General features: G+C 42.5%; 2 protein-coding genes across 7 annotated transcripts in view; one reads left to right on the plus strand and one right to left on the minus strand.

Annotated features, from left to right (window-relative positions):
- Positions 1 to 1,632: 1,632 nt before the first annotated feature.
- On the minus strand, positions 1,633 to 6,437 carry TMEM60 (transmembrane protein 60). 3 transcript variants are annotated; one of them, XM_052790531.1, is made up of 2 exons: positions 6,413 to 6,437; positions 1,633 to 2,300 (listed from the first exon to the last, which is right to left on the minus strand). In XM_052790531.1, exon 2 carries the CDS (start codon positions 2,256 to 2,258, stop codon positions 1,854 to 1,856), a length of 405 nt encoding a protein of 134 aa, XP_052646491.1. In that variant the 5' UTR covers positions 2,259 to 2,300; positions 6,413 to 6,437; the 3' UTR covers positions 1,633 to 1,853. The 3 variants fall into 3 exon arrangements, with proteins under 3 accessions (XP_052646491.1, XP_052646490.1, XP_052646492.1); XM_052790530.1 differs by lacking the exon at positions 6,413 to 6,437 and adding an exon at positions 6,230 to 6,394; XM_052790532.1 differs by lacking the exon at positions 6,413 to 6,437 and adding an exon at positions 4,158 to 5,662.
- Positions 6,438 to 6,914: 477 nt separating this feature from the next.
- PHTF2 (putative homeodomain transcription factor 2) overlaps positions 6,915 to 19,553 on the plus strand; it is a 71,734-nt gene continuing 59,095 nt past the window's right edge. For 2 of the 4 annotated variants that reach the window (XM_052789603.1, XM_052789606.1), the window contains exon 1: positions 6,915 to 7,033. The gene's annotated coding sequence lies outside the window, so the exon portion shown is untranslated. Of the gene's footprint in view, positions 7,034 to 7,623; positions 7,770 to 14,982; positions 15,147 to 19,553 lie in introns of those variants that run through there. The other 2 variants (XM_052789605.1, XM_052789604.1) reach the window with 2 other exon arrangements.

Genomic DNA, 19,553 nt, shown 5'->3' on the forward strand with positions numbered 1-19,553 from the left:
TCCTATATTCAGCAGGCCCAAGAGCACATATTGAGGTGAATAGTTTTCCCTCTCCCTGCAGCTAATTCTTATCACAAGTGCCTTTTTAACTTGAAAAATCACAGAGATGGTAAAGGAAGCCAGTTCTCCAAAGGAGCCTCATATGAGTGGGCAAAAAGTCTGTCAAACAGAGAGCAAGGCCCTTCCATGAACTATTTCTCAGAACTAAGTAGGGCATAGATACACCTCCACAAAAGAACTGTTCGTCATAGGTACTGAAGCAAAAAGAGATTTCTAAATGGTAGTTTCAGCTCCCCATAAATTATCTAATGCTTATGAACTGGGGCCAAGTGCCCCCTGGCTTTGCTCAGTAAAAGTCAATGCATTATTTTTACTATAGTAAAGGGGTTATAAATATTTTGCATTTTTTAATGCTTAGATTTTTTTTCTGTGTCATTCCTTGGTTTCTCCTTTAGCAAGGTAGGACTGTCAACCATTATGAAGCAAACATGACTTAAATTCTTTCTAAAGATAATTTGTTACCTGATGATCTGAATTGAGATCCATTGCCTTAGAATGAACAGGTTCTTTTCTTAGATAAAGCCCTTTCAGCAGTCTTTAACAATATGCTTCCCATGTATTTATGCCTACATCTGTCTGATTGAACAGCAAGCGTAAACCCAAACACTTCAGGAAGATTTTTTTTTACTGACAAGTACTGTTGAATGTACATAATTAAAATTTTATTTGTGAGACATTTCAACACAGTCACCTCCTCTGACCTTAGGCTGTTTTTCCAGGGCTGTTTTCATTCACTAGACACTCTTTTGTACCTAGGAACTGTAAATGGATCAGCATCTTCAGCATGCATGTTAATAATGTCCTAGACAACTTTTACATTTGGACTGGGTTGTATCGTAGCTCCTGGAAGAGCACTTTCAGTCCACAAAATACGCTTAACGGTTCCAGCTCTTCCCAGAAGTCCCATTCATTGCTTTTGTTACTTGAAAAAGTTCATTTACTAGCATCTCAGTTTGCTGGTACTCGGTAAAGCCAGGGCTTCACCCCCAGAGATTTAATATACTAGGGCATTAAAAAACATCTTCCTTGTTAAAGTACCACTTCCTGCAGGTACAGATGTATTACAGAACTCACCCCATAGCTTCAGTCTTTTACAGCACTGGTCATTTCTTACTTGAAAGGGTAATCACCATTGTCTCCCTCTTCTCTGGATCTTGGACTGCTGGCACAGAAGCTACTAACTTCTTTCCCCCTAGGTAAACATACTGGTTATTGTCTGTTTCAGCAGCTTAAAAAAAAGTGCTTATTTTTAGTCTTTCAGACTGGAAGTGGATTCTCACTGTCACAAAATGCTGAGTCACTTTATTCCTTTTTTGCTCTTATTTGGTAACTATCAATTGTTCCTGATTCTTAAAGCAAATTTACAGTAATTTCTATAATGTGCTAACTGGTTATTTCTTGAGTGACAGCATAAGTAGTAGAAAACTTAAGTCCTCTTTCTAAGGATTACCCAATGTGCTGAATACTCTGGGGGAGAACATTTGTGGTTCCTTTCAGAAGATCTTCTACCTGCATGTGAAGAGCCTGTATCTTATTTCATGTAACAAATAATAATAATCATATTAGAACAGCTTGTGTTGAACACATACTTTTATTTACAAGAACATATGTGACAGTTTTAAAATAAAAGAGTGGAACAAGTCTACTTTCAGTCTTCAGCCTGGTATAGATAGAGTCTCCAGCTTGATTGATTTCTTATTTGGTATTCTAATTTGGAGATCAAGTTTGTGGCAAAACTATAACAATCCAGTCATTTGGTACCAATCTCAGTGTTGAAAGCCACATATGATAGTTTAGTCTCTTCGTACATAGAAGATATTATATCCCAGTTCAACCATACCCCCAATAAGCAAGGCCCACAAAGGGATAAATACATAGGCTAGTTTCATCGTAGTAAATCGTTGCAGTTTAGCACAGAGGGCAAGGCAGAAGGCTAATTTAAGTAGCATTGCAATGAGATACCAGGCTTTTTTCTTGATGTTTTGGGAGCCATTGCGAGGGTCGAAGCCAGACTTGCAACGTCCGGCCATTTTCACAATTAACATAACTAGAAGGATAGTATCAAATATCCAGACTGGAATAAAAATGAGGAACCAGTTCCACGGTGCTTTCTCATCCAACTTCAGCACCAGCATGATCAGGAAGAGTAATGTAAAAAGCCATGTCAGTAGTACTCTTTGTGCCAGGGACATTCTCATTTAAACAGCTTTGAGAGGAAGTCTTTCACTGTCAGCAACAACCTAACAAAACAAAAGGGGGGGGGAAGGCATCAAAAGATGTCACTACACAACCATTAGGCATATTCCTTAAAGGTGACTAATTTCTTGTTCTTGCTTTCCCACCCCTTCTAACCTCACCTACATATTGCTTCCTTGCATTTCTTTTATAACCACCATTCTCAATGAAGCACTCTGTTTTGGTCCTGTCCACCATTCAATTTAGGTGCCTTAAGTCAGCTGTGTAAACTGCTTTAATCTAAATTTGTTCTGTGAAACAAATTATGCTTTAATCCTACAGTAGCTGTCAAACTCATTTAGGGATTTTTGTATGTTAGGAATAGGTTTAGATCCATTTTCCTCCAGTACTGAGGCACTCAAGAGTTCAACACTTGAAACTAAACCTAACAATTCGCTCCCTATAACAAAATAATCAGTAAAATGTAAACTAACCAACAAGCATGAGTAACAAGCCACCTGAAAGATCCTGTTGCCTGCAGAGCTGCAGCTGAAACCAAGTCAGTAAGCCCTACTACCAGTTTCTGTCAAGCAGCATCTTAAAACTACAAAAAGCTAGAGATAATATTTGCTTTCCGGCAGGTATCTAAAGTACACAGACACTGGCTGACAGGAACACTATTTAGTTTTATTGGCTTGGTAGTATATTTAAATTTCTATGTAGTCATGGCAAAAGAAAAAACAAGGACAAGCGCATCTGACACTACAGTCATAAAAGTTAGTTTTTATACTCCTAACTGAAAGGCTTTTACCACTGCATCTGCCAGAAGCTTTTCACTGCAAGTATAAAAAGCAGGGGTGAGAAGAATGATGAAGATGATCTTCCTCAAGATTTCATGCTACAAAGATGGATAATTAATGTATACACCAGTGGAAATGGTGCTGAAATAGGCTTCTTAATTATTTTTAAAATTTTAGATTTTTAGAAATTTGATAATTCCCTTTAGAACACTGATATTCTTTCACTTGAAATAAGTAACTGAGCTTTGATTTGTTCCAGATTACAAAAGTATTTAAATTACTGAAGGTGAGATGATGTGTTCTGAAGCACCTAATCCTCACCATCAGAAGGGAAAGACAAGACCTGCTTCCCCTCTGCCCTCTCAGTGCACCTGGCCACAAGCTGTTACTGCTTCCTCTGTTATTACTGATGCTCACACTATCACCCAATTAAGCCTATTAAACTCACTGAACAAGCAGAAGTCTATTAGCACCTTTTTAACTGGGTTAGTTTTTTGCTAGATTAGCAAGTTGAACCAACTCTGTGTTCAGATAAGTATTGGAACCAGAAGGAGGGAAGTAAAAGCTGCTGGCTTAACTGGTTAGGAGATGACCAGCTACATTAGAGCTAGTGGATAACAATTTTGTACACCACTAAAATTATCCTACAATTTAAATCTGTCTGCTGATACACAGTTCAACAGACCTACTTTTTTGTTCAGTCTGGGTTTGAAATTTCACTGGATTTGATTTAGTGGATAATAGTAGTGGGACTTCTCTTAAGGAAAACATCCAGTTTAGCCAAAAATAATCTAAATTGGAGTTACTGTCAGTGCATCCCCTCCCTTGTGTTAGGGCTGACACTTGTGTGACCCAGAGCAGGCCAGTTCCTTGAGCTGAACTAGCAAAAAAAAAGTTTTAAATAAGATTTTTGTAGTTTGCTTTTTGCTGTCTCAGTTCTGCTCAGATCACTGAAGAGTCTGGTGAATGCCAGTTACTGGCAGGGTGGGACCGAGACCCCCTCCTTAGGGAAGGGGTGAGGCTTAGCAGTGACACTCAACATAAGAGTTAGTTAATTGCTAAGTAAGTAGACAAAAAATTGGAGGTGGTTTAGATAGCACTCCTCTTTTCTTGTAAACATACCTAAACCAGCTGACAGGTGCAGAGGATTACAGAACAATTACTATGACCTGCCTGAAGTATTTCCAGTCTTTTGAAAACATTCCCAATATTCTCAAGTGCAAGTCTGTGGCTAAAGTGAAGAGAGTAGTGATCCGAAACAAAGTTTCGACATTCCTTTCATGAGAACCTTTTTGAAAACTAGTTCTAGAAATCAATGCTACAGATACTACAAGAAGGAGAATCTCTCATTAGCAACCTGGAGAAAGCAGAAACCAAAGGAACAGACTGGAAACTTGGGCCTGAAAGGAAAAAAGGAATTCAACACTGTTAGAAGTATCAGGTTATCAGATACTCAGAGAAGGTGCTATCAACTGTCTCTGGAGGAAATGGAAAGCTGCTGAAGGTGTATTAGATGGGACTACTCAATTTGAAGGTTGCTCACCTGATGAAAAGATTTTCAGTTTTCTTAAGTGTTCAGAACCCTTTGTAACAATTTTAAAAAGCACAGGCAGAAGAGTTAGCATGGGGCATTATGCTGCCTTTCTTCAATCTAATTAAGAGATGTAACTGCAAGATTGGGCAGTACTGCAAGGCTCCATTCAATTTTAGAGGCTTTTTTTGATGAAAACTGAAGAAAATCCAAGCATACTTTTGAGATCTTATCATCCTATAGTCCAAATAAAGGAAGCTACCGAATTTGCAAGACTGACAGCTGGGGATACACAGCTGACATAATGAGGAAGGGTTTGATTACATGGAGCACCTCACCATCTCTCATTAGGAAAGAAAGGAGATGATCATCAGATTCTTAGCTAGAGGACAGCTATCACAGCAAGATGGTTAACACTGGAAAAAGGATGCAGATACGGTGCAAGTCTGTTTTCACAGAAGAGCTAGTTCACTGAAGGAATGCCAAATGCGGGGTGTAAAAATAAAAAAGCTCTTGACTCTTTATAGGACTCGTGTAATTAGTAGGAAGTGAAAATTTTCAGTAGTGAGAAACACTATCTCAGTAGCATTGCTGACCTTGGTGGGATGATCTACATAATTAGAATATTATGATAGCCAATTATATCCTGTTTAGACAGAAAAAAATCAAGAGGAGAGAAACTTACATGTTCCGCTTAATATTAGCGATAACATAGGCCTATAAATTTGAACCCTGAACATTGCCTAACAAAGTTCAGAAAATTGTAATACACTGAAACCAAATTAAATAGAACTCCAGCTTGATTAAATGCCATTTTAAAGACGATTCAGTAGGTATGAGTACTTTAAGGCCTAGAAAGAAATATTACAGTAGCCCCATTTCAAAACCACACGTAAACTAGTCTGATGCGAACACAGGTTAGGTATTCGCAAGTCCTCTTGCAACTGGTGCATTCTTAGTTGAGGTAGCCTATGTAGATTTAAAAGTGCAAATAACGTCAAACAACACCCCCTTAATCGGAGTGCTTGTTTTACTGTTTTTTCAGCGGAACAGGGACTCCCGAGTGCTGAATCTGGCTGAAAAAAACCCCACATTCAGAAATTATGCAGAGGACCAGAAGGAGGAAACCGGCAAGCCGGCCGAGGGTGCCGGGCTAAGCCGAGCCTGCGACGGCAATTTAACAGCCCCTCCCTCGCGGTCCTCCGAAGACCGACTGTTTCCAGCACAGGCCCGACCCAGCCTTGCCCGGGCACGGTGGCTACCCTCCACCGCGGGTCGCCTAGCGCTCGCCGCCCCGGGCCGACCCCCGCGGGGCTGCGGCTCCGGCAGCGGCCGGACGAGCAGGGGCAGGGCCAGGCCCGGGGCACCCCCCGCAGGCGGGGGGCAGGCCGCCCGTCTCTCCCGCCCGTCTCCCTCTCCCGCCCTTCCTCAGCCCCCACGGCTGACCCCGGGCCGCCCGGCCTCCCCCGCGCACCCGCTCCAGCCTTCCTTGCCGGTCCCCCGCCCTCCCCGGTCCCTTCCCCGGCCGAGCCGGCCTTCTCCTGAGGCTGCCCGCGAGAGGCCCCCCTTCCCCCGCCACGGCGGAGGCCTCCCCCGTCCGCCTGAGGAAGGACGGGCGCGACGCGGCAACCCGATGTGGAAGCCCCCTTCTCTCCCCCGCTACCTGACAGGCCCGGGCCGCCCTAGCGCCGCTGTCGCCCTCGCACGGACCCGCCGCCGCTTCCCCGCGCAGGGTCTCGGCGCATCCCCCCTCCCGCCCGGCTACGCGGGGCCAGCGCGCAGGTAAGGGGGGCGGCCGGGCTCTCCTCGCCCGCTCCGCCGCAGAGAAACCCACCGCCTTCCTTACCCGCCGCCCCAGGCTTGGCTAGCTATTGGGCAGCGGGGACGCACGTCCTACCGCGCCCCGCTCTCATTAGGTAGCGGCGGTGTCGCTCAAGTTAATCCCCGCCCCCCCCTCAAGCTACTCAGTCGTGGAGACGCCCATCAAGGTCAGCCAGCCCCCTCACGGCCGGCAACCGTTCAGCCTTGAGCCCGTCCCCCCCTCCTTTCTCTTTGCCGCCAATTCGTGCAGGAGGCTGTCTGTCATACCGGCCCCGCCTCTGCCGGGGGAGCCGTCCGTCAAACACAGCCCCTCCTCTCTCTCGCTCTCGTTGGGCAGCGACGCCGCCAGTCACGCCCCGGCCCCACCCTCGCAAGTGGAGGGGGGGCGCTGTCGGCTACCGACCTGCGCCTAGCCCTACCCCCGCCTCGGCGGCGCGCGCCCTGTCGGGTGGCGCGCTGTTGCTGCCGCTGCTGGGGCGCGCGTCTCCTCCTCCTCCTCCTCCTCCTCCTCCTCCTCCCACACCCCCCCCCTCCCCAGCTGTTGCCTCGCGCGCGCCCGTCCGCCGCCTCGCGCTCCCCTTGCTGCTGTTGTCTGCGGCGCGCGCGCTGGCCCGCTCCGCCGCCTCGCCGCGGCACCGGGCGACCGGTAAGGTCGGGACCCCCGCCTCGGTCAGCGGGAGCGGGGGTGGGGGGGGGGGGGAGAGGGAGCCGGCGCGGAGGCATCCCCGCCCCGGCGGGAGGGGGAGATGCGGGGCGCCGAGTTCTCCGCGCAGCTGGGGAGGGAGCCGACCGGCTCGGAGGGGGCGGCCGGGGCGGGCTTCGGCTTCGGAGCCGCGGCGAGGCGGGGGCGCCCGCTCGGTGAGGGGTGGCGGGGCGGTAGGCGCATCCCCGGCGGGCGCGCGGCGGAGCCGTCTGCCGCGGCTCTCCTCGCCCCTGGCCGGGCGGCGGGAGCGGGTCCGCCGCCGGCCCGGGGGCCTCCCGCCCCTCCGCCGGGTCGGCCCGTCGGGGGAAGGGCGGGAGGCCCGGGGCCTCCGCGGCGCCGAGGTCCCCCTCAGGCGGGAGCGGGCGCGGGTGTCCGCGGCGCGGCGGCCCCCACCCCCCGGGCCCTTCCCGCCGGGGCGGTGGGGGCCCGAGGGCGGCCGCTGAGCGGGCCCTTCCCGCCCCGCCGCGTACCCGCATCAGGTGCGGGCTGCTCCAGCCGTTGGGGGGGGCGCCGCGCCGTCCTGGCGAGCCTCCGGGCTGGTTGGCCTCCCGTGGCCAAGTTTGTCGTGGGTGGTGGGCGGTCAGTTACGCGTTCAAGGCTTGAGCTGCTGGCCGTTTGCGTACGCGTTACTCCTCCTGCTTGTTAAGTCTGACTTGTGCTGTAATACACCTTTTCCATGGTAAGTTGCTTTAACGCATCTTGAGCTGCTGTAGTGCCTGTGACTTTTTTTCTCCTTTCCTTTGAAGGTCCTACGTTTCGGCATCCTCACCTTCATCTCTGATCTTGTCTCCTGTATTCTTGTATTTTACATACCTTCCTCTTCTTTTGGCGCTTGCTTTCTTATTCCTTATCCCATTTTTTTTCCCCCCTTTCCACCCTAACCCAGTGACAACCAGTCTACAGCGTACGTGTTGTCCTTGGTTTTCAGTTCGGGAATCTAAATGTTAGGCTACTTCCCATGAGTTAAAATTCATCCTGTCATCTTGATTTCCCTGGTGTTCTATTTGCTGTCTTTTCTGTGAGAAACAAAGGAGAGAGCAGTGAGGGAGAATGATTATGCAGTAGTAGAACTATCCAGGTGTTTGCTGCTTTTACTTTTGTTTTTCATACATACTCCCCGAGTGCATGTGACTCGGGTGTATCGGATTCAGTGACGGTTTCGTCCACATTCTCAAGCTCTGCGCTTGGTATTTTGTCTTTTATTGCTTTTACATGTTGTTGGTCACTTGAAAAGCAATGCTGCCGAGTCTTGCATTTTGTTCCAAATTTGCCAGTGTCTTATCCATCCGTTGTATAATTAACTGGAAAAAGTAATTAATTGGAAAACCTGACTTGTTGAAAGTACTTTAATTAATGTTCTGAAAATCTTTGCGATGAAACATTCCTACAGAAAATACAGCTGGTTTTACAATTTTGGCACACGAGTTCTCTAATAGGAATGAGACTAAATACAGTGTGTCGTCAGTAATTTGCCCGCTTATATCTTCCTGTTGATGCTGTTAAACAGATGGTGGTATCTGTTTTATCAAGGAGAAGTGCATCACTTGAAATAACCTGTTAATCCTAGTAAGTGAATCCAGGTATCTTTAGCTGTACTTAGAGTGGTCACTAAGTGGCAGAAGGATATATTTCTGTTTTGTACGTTAGTGCTTGGCATGAGATGTTTTTGTTTTCCTGGGCTTAGAGGCTAAAAGTGCTCTGTGAATAAATCTCTATAATAAATAATCTATAAATAGCTGTATGTATTTGGCTATTTCTGTAGCTCTGAAAGTTTTGGTGATCTTCTTTGATTTGCCTCTTTATTTGGGACTCCCTGGAAAGTATAATCCTTTTCTCAGAAGTCTTATTTTTGTTCCAGTAAGGTGTTTGTGAACCGATGTATGTACGCACATCATAATTCTGTCAGTTTTGACTTCTTCGTGCCCCCTGCCCCACCCAGAGCTCTACTTCACAATATTTGCAAACAATTTTCACTTCTGAAGGTGAAGGTTGAGAGCGATACTTGGAACCCGGTGTGTTTAAGATCCTGATCCCTGTTTGAAGTGGAATGTTTCGCAGTTGAATTTTCTGTTGCTATGTTTTGCTGCCAATGTATGTTTTTATTCTGGATATAAATATTATAAAAGATAAAACACGAGCCTGAGTCATCTGAAAAAAGAATTTGGAAACCTAGTTAGTTTAATTCAGTGCTTGTAGTAGAATTTTTTCCTCATGTATTGTGTGGAATGTGACATACAAATAAATTGTCAGTAATCGTTGGGAGCTCCATGGAGCATTTCAAGTATTCTGGTTGTACTGGATTTGTCCCAAAGCAGAGTTAGCTCAGCTTGACTCAGAAAGTTGGTCCCAGCTGTATCCATAGCTGCCTAATACTGGTGTGAACTCTGGGACAACTCAAAATCATGTAGGCTTTGAAATAGGAAACAGGGTATTGAAGTTGTATTAGAAGGGAGGCATAGGTGTGTAAAGAAGACTTCCAGTCAACTTTCTTTGAGGCGGTTAACCAGGCAGCGAAGGGTGGAGTGGCTCTTGGAGTTGAACAATGCTGTTCCTGTCAGAGGTGGCAGGGGTCACTGGAAAGCAGTGGACATAATTTCTTTCCCAGTTCTCCAAAGTTACATATACTGTCTTCCCAGGCTTTTTCTAAATATCGTATCTTCTACTTGTTTATAGTAGAAATTTTGTTAAAGAAATAAAAACTTTTTTTTTTCCTTTTCTCAGGACTCCTGTGAGTGAGAGTGATGACAGTCACAGGGTTGGGTTGGTTTTGGGGTTTTTTTGTCTGTGAGGAAGTTCTTTTCATAATAAACAGCATGCTCTACAGATTCATCACCAAACAGTTTATGTGAATTTTTAGCTAGGCTTACTAGGGACACAAAGCTTGTACAGTTACTTTCTTTGTCCGTCGTCTTCTGTTTGAGTAACTTCTTTAGTCAGACAGATGACGAAACCAAATTTAATGGCAACTGAAAGACGTTAAGTACCTACACAGTGACAAATTTTTATAAAACTTTTGACAGGTAGTGACCCAAATTAATATTCCTACCTGAAGAAAAGCAGTTATAATTGAGTCCCTTCTTTCTGCAGAATGAGAGCAACTGCTGGCCAATCTACATGCTAAGTTCTGAGCCATCATGGTGCGTACTACTACTGGCCCAGCCAGATAGTTGGGGCAGATGGTAATACGGGTGGGGGGCAGGAAAAAAGTGTTGGGTAAGGTGGAGAAGGACAATAGGGAGCCATGGTACGCTGGTAAAAACAGGTAGACTTAATTGCTCCTGCCCACGCAACAAGGTAGGCCTGTTTTTTCTGTAATGTTTTTTTGTTTTACAAAGGAAACAAAACAAAACTCTTTTAGGATACCTCTGTCAGAGGTACTGCTCCTTCTCACTGTTCAAGGACTGTTGACCACTACTTACCCTAACCTATGTAGTGGTGTGAAAAATAAAAGGCTTTGAAAGCTTTAAATAGCATGTTTTCTCCCTTGAGTTTACTGTGCTGTTATTCATAAAGGTCCTTCTTGCTGGGTACAGAGGAAACAGTTAACTACTTGAAGAAATTATATTCAAATTTGTAAGGTGAATACAAAGAGCTTAATAAATTGCCTATAGGGGAAAAAAGAGTTAATAGTAATTAGGGCTATAACATATTACTGTGTAATGGTTGGGTATGCTCTACATGTAATCGTAGAATAGTTTAGGTTGAAAGGGGTCGCTGGAAGTCATCTATCTGGTCCAGCCCCCTCTGAAAGCAGGGCCAGCTTCAAAGCTAGAGCAAACATGTATACATATATAGAGATACTCATTATTTTGTCAAGACATTTGGAAATACAGCTTATGTTTGTGGGGTTTTTTTTAGTTGGGGGGGAAGATATCAGAGAGTTCATAGAGCTATTCTCTTGTTTCTTAATTTAAATGTGTAAAGGGGATTTTTTCCCAAATTCACTTCTGCTGGGAATACTCTGTGAGACATGTAGCGTTCAGTATTTAATTCTTTGTTCAGTTGAGGTGGTCTTGGTAGACGTACTCCAGAGAGACTGGATGGCTCCCTGGAATGAGTCCAAGCATTGGACTGAAGTTCTGTTTGCAAATACATTTGTGGTTCTTGTTCTTAAAAAATAAAACACAATTGCAAAGTGGGAGAAGAAATTAAAGCAATATAGCATCAAATATGAAGTCATGCAAGCCTTGCATTTTGGAAGTTGGCCAGCGCCAGATGCTTTTGGGGGTTAGGTGGTTGGCAGATGCCAGCCTGGCAGCTAAACACTCTTCATGTTCAGCTGTCTTAAGGGACAGTTTGTTCTATGCTTGCCATGTTGCTCATACTCCTTCCTTGGTATTTGCTCTTGGCCATTGTGGGTTTGGGTTAGGTAGAGAGTTCGTGTGGCCAACTACAGCCCAGTGATCTCTTTGGACGTTTTATTGCATCCTGGGTCACGAAGCTTGAGATTCCCTCAGCTGTGTGTTTATTGTTTTCTTATTATTGTATGTTTAAATAGCTGCTTTCTTTTTGAATCTGAGTAAAATCTTGGCTTTAGTGACTTCCTATGGTACTGAGTTTAACAGTCTAATTATGTGTTGTAAGATAATATTTCCCTGTTAAAAGTTTGGCTTTGCTGTCCTCTAAGCTTGGTTAATGAATGAAGTTCCCTGTATTATTGGAAGCGGTTGTTTTCTTGACTATATTTTCCGTGTATTTCTTAAAGTCTCATATAATTTATAGTTCTTTATTTTTCTGTTCATACTTGCCTGTCTCAACAGGAGACTCTTTCAAGTGGTTGATAATTCATAGCCTTTCTCAGAACACCTCCCTCAGTATTTTAATATTCTTCTTCAAATAACATACATGCATTTCAGGTCAGATTGCACAACCTATCAACAGAGCTGTGCTGCAGTATTTTCCTTGTTATTACTCTTCTATTCAGGTGTCTCTATGCTCTTCTAACTATAGGATCTTGAATGGAAGGGCTCGCTGAGCTGCCAAATTTCCTTTCCGGATTTGAGATACCTGATTTTAAAGCTTTGTGTGGTGTACATAGTTCACTCCCCCCCCACACCTCTTATAGGTATCATGTGTGTTATTGATACTAAATTCTGTTTATGTTGCCTATTCATTGTTAAAGTTGATCCATCTTCTTAAGCTTTGCTATTGTAAGATTAATTGTCATCTGGAAATGTTACTACATCAGGTTTTCTTTTCTTCTCTGGTGTATAAAAAATAAATATGGTGAGCACTGCTGGACCTATTTACAGAAGCTTGAGGTTTGGAATACTAGGGCAGGGCTCAGTTCACACCATTTAAGGACTTAACTTAGGAAGTACTTTGTAAAAACTCTAGGCTACGGGTCTAAATAGTGGGAGGAGGTGAGGGGAAACAGTCTTAATTGTCCAGATTAACTCTGTTGATGGTACTTCTGAAGGCTTGCAGATAGAGAGCCAGAGTGTTCAAGTTGGCTTCGGTGAGAGCTGCCTCACTACTGGCAATGGCGTTAGTGCTCATCTTACTCTGCAGTCCCTAGATCTGTGGAGCTAATTCAGGTGAAAACAGCTCATTTACTTAGTAATGATAGTCAGATCCTTGAAGCTGTCTCCTGTGCGATGGGCTCCAATGCTGGTAAAAAGAGGGATGGAAGCTGGTGACTGAGGAGGAGGTTGGACTGTGGTAAGACTGGTTTAGAGTGGTTAAAACACTTGTGAAGCCTTCCTGGTCCACCCTGACCTTCTCCATTGGCTTTGTGTGGACCTTATGTATCCGTAGTGAGTGATTTCTTCTGCTGGGAGTTCCCTCTTAAGAGCTCTGGGAAGGAGCAGGAATGTGGGGCATCTCTATTTATTTGTAAGCTAATGTTAGCTGTCAGCACCTGGTGAAGCAGTGGTGTGATGAGTGTCTGCATTCATCTTTCTCCTAAAAGTCGAATGGTTAGTGTACTCAGAAAGTTGGAAGTTGTGATTTCTGGGTGCTCTTATCCTGAGTGGCTTTAATGTCAAACCTCCGGAAAGTGCTAGCCACCAGGGCATGTGCATACTGAATAAGATCCTGAACGTCTACCTCTGTCACTACAGGGTGGTCAGGTACGTGAAAGCTAGTGGAACATAAAGAAAGCAGACTAGGAAGATTTAGTTTGAGTTTAGTTTTGGGATTAGGATGCTTCTGCATGAAGTGCACTTTGCCTTGGACTGACACAGAACGGGAAGAGCTAGCAGACCAGCTGTGTGTGGTCCAAGGAGCTTCTAGGCACCTGAGCAGGCAATAAATAGGCTATTTTATTCAGACTGGGTGCTGCTATTAATCTCTATTATCCAATTAGCCTATTGCAATGAAGAATGTTGACCTCAGAATTTTGTTCAATTTTCTGGCTGCTTTTTGATCCATGGCAACGTCTGCTTTTCACAAATAGCAGTCTATTTAGAAGTCTTTGACATTCTTCCAAAGGCTCTTTGAAAGTCCACTTATGTTTTATCACTTGCTCTTGTTTATCAGTTAGTTTGACATGTTCAGAAATACTGATAGGCTAAGACATGATCTTCCTTTGCAGAAACTGCTGATTAGACCCTATCAGATAGTCTTTCAGGTATAATGGTGTTCTATTTTTAATGATGGTTTTGAGGAGCTTGCCAGATACACATGTAAGGCTTGTTACCCTACAATTCCTTGCTTGGACCGCTCCAGAGACTTTTTAAAAAATATAAGCTCTTCCTTTGCTACTATGTTCCTACAGAACAGTGGCTGTTATAAGAGACTGCAACTCTTTCTGACAGCTCAGCTGCTTCATGCCTCAGCTGCTTCAAAAACTTGCTGGATAACTATTTGTAGAACATGATGCAAACTTGGTCATTTAGGAGTGGTTTTCAACTTCCTGACTGTACTCATCGAGAAGCCACAACTCTGCTGTGCATTGCCTGGTGACAGATAAACATGTCTTCCTAAACACCAAGTCAGTATTTTCAGTGAGCAAGATTTATTGTTGCAGGAAATTATTGTTGTGTTTAGAATCGCAAGGAGGAGAAAAGGAGCATAGCATTTTATTTCAAGGTGGCTACTATATTTTGGGTTGGTTTTGGGTTTTTTTGAGTGTTTAAGAAGAATGTGTATATAAATGAAAAACATAATATTTATAGAAATTCTATTCCTTAATAAAGTTGTTACAGTTCTAAGAGCACATGTATACGTGAATTACTTCAGGGATTTCTCGTTGTAAGATTGTAAATATGTTCAATGGGATATGTATGTGTGTAGTATTCAGTACAAAAAAAAAAGGAATTAAAAGAGTAGAACTTGAGATTGACCATATACTATGTTTTATTTTTATTTTTTTTTAAAAGATGCAGCATTTTCAGAAATGTCTTGGCTTGTAGATCTAGCATGCTGGCAGCAATTACTGTATTTGGATTAATGGGAATTTTGTCACTAATATCTCTTACAGAAGATAAGAAACAAAATTAACTTGATTATAGTCCACTTTAAGGGCTTGAATTTTTTCCACCTCATTAAACAGTAGAATATGTTTAAATATTAGGAGTTTTTCTGCTAATTAATAAACACTGCAGCAGGCTCAGGAGTAAATTGAGAGGTGTAGTAGAATCCTGGACTTCTCAGCACAGAGTCCTCCCCCCTGTTTTTGCAAGTAAGGTAACTGAAATTGTGTCATGTCACTTCCAATGGAGCCATGAACAGAAACCAGTTATGTAACAAAATTAGGAAATTTGCACAGACCTTGAGGCTGAGGGCATAGATTCCAGAAATGGCTACAGCGGGTTGCAACAACTGCACACAATGTTCTTTTCCCAGAACCTGAAATAAATCATAGAAATCCTGATACTCAACATTTTGCTACTATTTCAGACAATTGTGTAATTCACTGGCAAAACAAGTGTTCCTCAGGAGACAGTTATTTTCTGTGGTACTTCCTTGCTTGTTTGTCCTTCAGATATCGGCATTTTTACTGTGGAAGTGAAGATGGTTAAGTCGAGCCTACTTCCCACCAGAATTTGAAAACTGATTCTCGCTGCACGCTCTATGCTGCAGCTGCAACTGTGAGAGCTTCCTGCTTGGGATGGTAAGTGATAAAGGGTGTGAGCTTTATAAGGAAGAATAAATATGCAGTGGCAGAAATGGGATCAGATACTGTGGTTTGTGGGCAAAATACAGAGGCCTGAGAAAGTATCTGTTTTTCGCTAACTGACATCTTACTTGGAGACCCAGGCAGTTATGGACATGCTGCCAAATGTCTGTATGTGTCATGGTATATCACGTTTGGTACATCTGTGTTCATAAAGAACAGGGCTTGATACACAGCAGCCAGCATAGGGTCTGATTCATATTTTGTTGTTGTTGGCCTGATAAACTCCTCAAACAAACAAAAACCCCTCCCCAAACAGGTATCTAGGGATGTTCAGTGTTTTTTTTCACCTGTTGTTTGGGCGTGATTGTTCTTTGGTTTTGGGGTATTTTGGGTTTGTTTTTTTTTTTGAGATAGTGTGAAGAACAAAGTTTGAAAATTAATTCTCTTTTCACAAACAGTGTCTTAGGAATACTGGTATCCAAATTTAGCAGAGTTGTTGGTGGTGTTTGGGCAAGGCAAGCATGTTAATTCCTTTTTATTTACAAACTATCATGCTGTTACTTTGGGAAAGTGAGTATGTTAATTCCTTTTTATTTACAAATTATCTTGACCTTGGATTTCAAGGCAACAACTTGGAGGGGGCCTTGGCTGGCATGGCAGCAAGACTACTTCTCATGCTGGCTGCTGGATATGGTCCTTGGGTTAGCAGTGTCTGATTTTTTAATTTTATTTTTTTTCCTTCCTTTTTAAGGCTAGCTGAAAGGAATGTGATAAAACTTCCACTGAAAGGTGTGAACCTGGGAGTGACAAGTTTCTCATTTGCTTGTATACAATTTGCAATTCTGAAATACTGTTTTGAGAAAAGCGGTGCATAGATAAAGTACTTAAAACAGAGTGCATTATATAGTATCTGATGTTCCTTTTAAAAAAGGAAATGTAGGTTTAATGGTTTATTTGTAATGTACATGAAAAGAATGTGTCTTTTGAAACACTGCTTCAAGGGTTTAATCCTGTTCTTGGTGGGAGTAGCAGAACTCCCATGGACTTGAGTGTAGGAAGGATGACTCCTGGTAAGTTTTAGTGGTGTATCTGCATTACATTGATACCTGCGTTGGCTTGTTTCGTCATGGCACAAGCAGCTTTTCGGTCAACAGTGGATGCTTGACTAAGCTGTTTATTTGGCTCATTTTAAATTAACTTAAAATATCAAATAATGTCAGCCATTTGATGATAAAGTTAACTTCTATTTTAATGTTGAACCTGAAAAGTGAGGGTTTTTTTTCCTCGTTAAAGTTATTTTCTAGCTGTGCATCAGCAGGTATAATATTTTACTTTTGAGTGAGTTTGTGTGATACAAATGTTGCTACAAAATCAGTAGTTTAAACTGTAGGCTTTACTATTCTGGTTCATTGTCTCTTATACCAGGAAATCTTAGTGAAATTATGCCTGTGACTCTGAAACTGTAATATGGAGGATCTAACATAATGGTAAAACAGTTCTATTGTGCAAAGCAGTTGAAATCAAGTTCTTCTATTCTCATGGCTTTATGCAGTAACTTTTTTAAAACTGCCTTTAATTTGCTGCTGAAAGAAGTTCTTCTTCTGAAGGTAATAAAAATTGATGGTATTTTAAAAAACATATTTGAGACAAATGTCACAGCTCTGCAATTTTACTCCTAATGGTGTCTAGTGAACATGCCAACTTCATCATTCCATGATCATAATGAGTTGAGAAGGACGTTCAAGTCTTGACTTAACAGCTGGATGGTATCCTGGCCATTCAGGTTACGATTGTTATAAAGGAAACAGGTTCCTTGAAATACTTAGTGATTCACAGTGTTTACAGGCAAGGGAAGCAACTGTTTGTCTATGCTTCCTTGCTTGTGTTGTATTTTTAATTATGTCCTTTCACTAGTTGACACTGCTTAGACTTGAATATTCTTCCAAAAATTGTAATTTTTTTGCCTTTGTCACTATGAGGAGCACAGTTTTATCCTGAACTTCTGTCAGAGTTCAGAATAGATTTTATTTTCTGGAGACTGTTGTTTAGAAATGTATGTGTTTATGTTTGGCTTGGTTTGCCAAAACCCTGTGGATATGAGTAAAATTTTTAAATATACTTACTTTGAATTTATTTAAATCTGTAGTGTAATATCTAATCTTGTGTTACACAATAAGCACTGCACTGCTTGAATGAACATTTAACTACCTGAAGACATCTAAATACCTATTTCTGTGGCTTTTCAAAAACTGCTCATTTGATTGCAAGGTGTAGTGGAAAAGAAATAGCTAAGAAACTCCACATCTGAATAGGGATCACCAAAACCAGGTAGTCATCTATTTTTAGTTTTAAGGAAGTAACGAAGTTTGGATCAAAAAATGTTGCATGTTAGTAGTAGTATTAACTGTGGGTTTGATGGAAATGCAATGAACGGCTCTGATGAATGTCACAGAGGTGTTGTGATCAAGCTTTTATATTTGGATGTTCTGTCTAATCTCTGAAGTTGGGAGTATTTTTTGTGTTACTCTTAAATGTCCAACGAGTTAATTTTGCTGTAGTTACTCTGCACAGGACATTGTACAACTGAGTGCAAAAGCTGGTCCCTGCCCCAGATGCAGGTACTCAACACAGAACATGAAACAAATGGCTAGATCTGGAGAGGATGGGGGGAGAACAAGGCAGAAGAATAGGCAGTGCTCTGTTGTGCTTGTGGATGTGTATCAGCTGTTTTTGTTTGTTCATTTGACCTATTTGGTACTACTGATGTGCCTTAGAGCCCAGCTTGTACAGTCTGACTTCAGGATCAATATCAATACAAATTGTCAGCTGAATAACATATTAACTTGTAATGAATATGTAGAGTTCTGAAATTGTTGCAATACTTAGTCTCCTGTCCAGGTGTTCAGTGAGCTGTGGGCAGATGCAGAGTCAGAGCTGGGGCTGCAGCTTAAGTGCCTTGAATTGTTACCATCCAATTCTCATCCAGATAAGTTAGCTTCAGGCCAAGTGTATCAAACTCGGTATACTGTCTCAAAAAAAACCAACCCCCAAACCACAGACAAATCCCAGCCCCTGCAAGCAGAAGCACTGTCCAGAAATAATTAAATGAACCTTTTCACCTTTCATTTCAGTGCTGTCTCAGAAATTGTTGTATCTCTTTTGAAGAAAGCATGTGATATTTCCTTGTGGAAGTATTTTTACTTGGCATACCAAACTGTTAAAGTCTTTTGAGACATCCATCCCATGATTTTGTCATATTTACTTTTGTAAGCATCATCTTTGCATTTGTATATGCAAATGTGTATGCAAATATGCTTTAAACACCACCAAAATAGACTACAGAGGATTTAATGTAGAGAGTTTCTTAAAAATATGAAAACCATGGGTAACCTAACAGGTTTGTTGATAGAAATCAAATAAATTAATAATAAAACTACTTCATTATACTTGGCTTTTAGCTTTGTGATATAATTGTTTCTCAAGCCAAAGCGGTTTTGAGTGAGTTGGAGAACTACTTGCAAAAAAAGATTGCTGCCTTTAAAATGGCTTGTCCAATTTTAGCCATAGTTGACACAGTTGGAACTCTTGGATTCATAAGTTAGCATTGGTTTCCTGAAAAATCATTGATCTTGGAGAGAAAGAGAGAGATCAAGTTAACATAGCTGTTGAGGGAGAGATTTCTGTGTGGGTTCAACAGTTAGTGCTTTACTCCCAATAATGAGTTTCTCATCCTGTAATCCAACCTTTTTTTCATCCTGTAATTATGGTGGTAGGAAGCAGGGTTATATTGTATGTGAGAGGGGATGTTGGTTTAAGATAAATGAGGAGGAGTTAAAGATCCTCCAAGATGGGCTCACAAAGGAGGGGAAGGAGGAGTGCAAGTGTGACCAAAATCTGTATGGCATCGTTCTTACACCGGCAGCTCCATGAGCAGTGGAACTGCTTTCACTGTGACTGTACAATGTAGGCCATGTTACGTGTGGAGGCTATATATCACTAAAGGTTTTAAGTCTCTCTGAGTGTAGCAAATGATTTTAAATTTAAGTTTACTTAAACAGGTTTTCAAACAAGAAAGGAAATCCTATTTTAAGCTTTGTATGGGTAAGAAAGAAGGGTAACCAGTCTATGTAATATGCCAAGTTATATCAAAGTCTCTGTTGGGCTCCATGCTTTATGTGATAGAAATATTTTTACATTTATTGTGCCAATGAATTCTTAATAACTGGTAGTTGCTGTTAGAAAAACCTCTGCTATTATCAGAAGCAAATAGGTCAGAAACAATTACAGATGTTGACACAGTCGTGGCTGCCAGCTTTTACTGACTTGATGTGACTTACATGATATTATCAACAGTGGAAAAATTGCGGTGCTCGTTTGCTCAGTTGCACCAAAAGTCAGTGT

This window comes from Harpia harpyja, chromosome 6 (assembly GCF_026419915.1).
Source record: "Harpia harpyja isolate bHarHar1 chromosome 6, bHarHar1 primary haplotype, whole genome shotgun sequence".
In the NCBI taxonomy this organism is placed as follows: Eukaryota; Metazoa; Chordata; class Aves; order Accipitriformes; family Accipitridae; genus Harpia; species Harpia harpyja.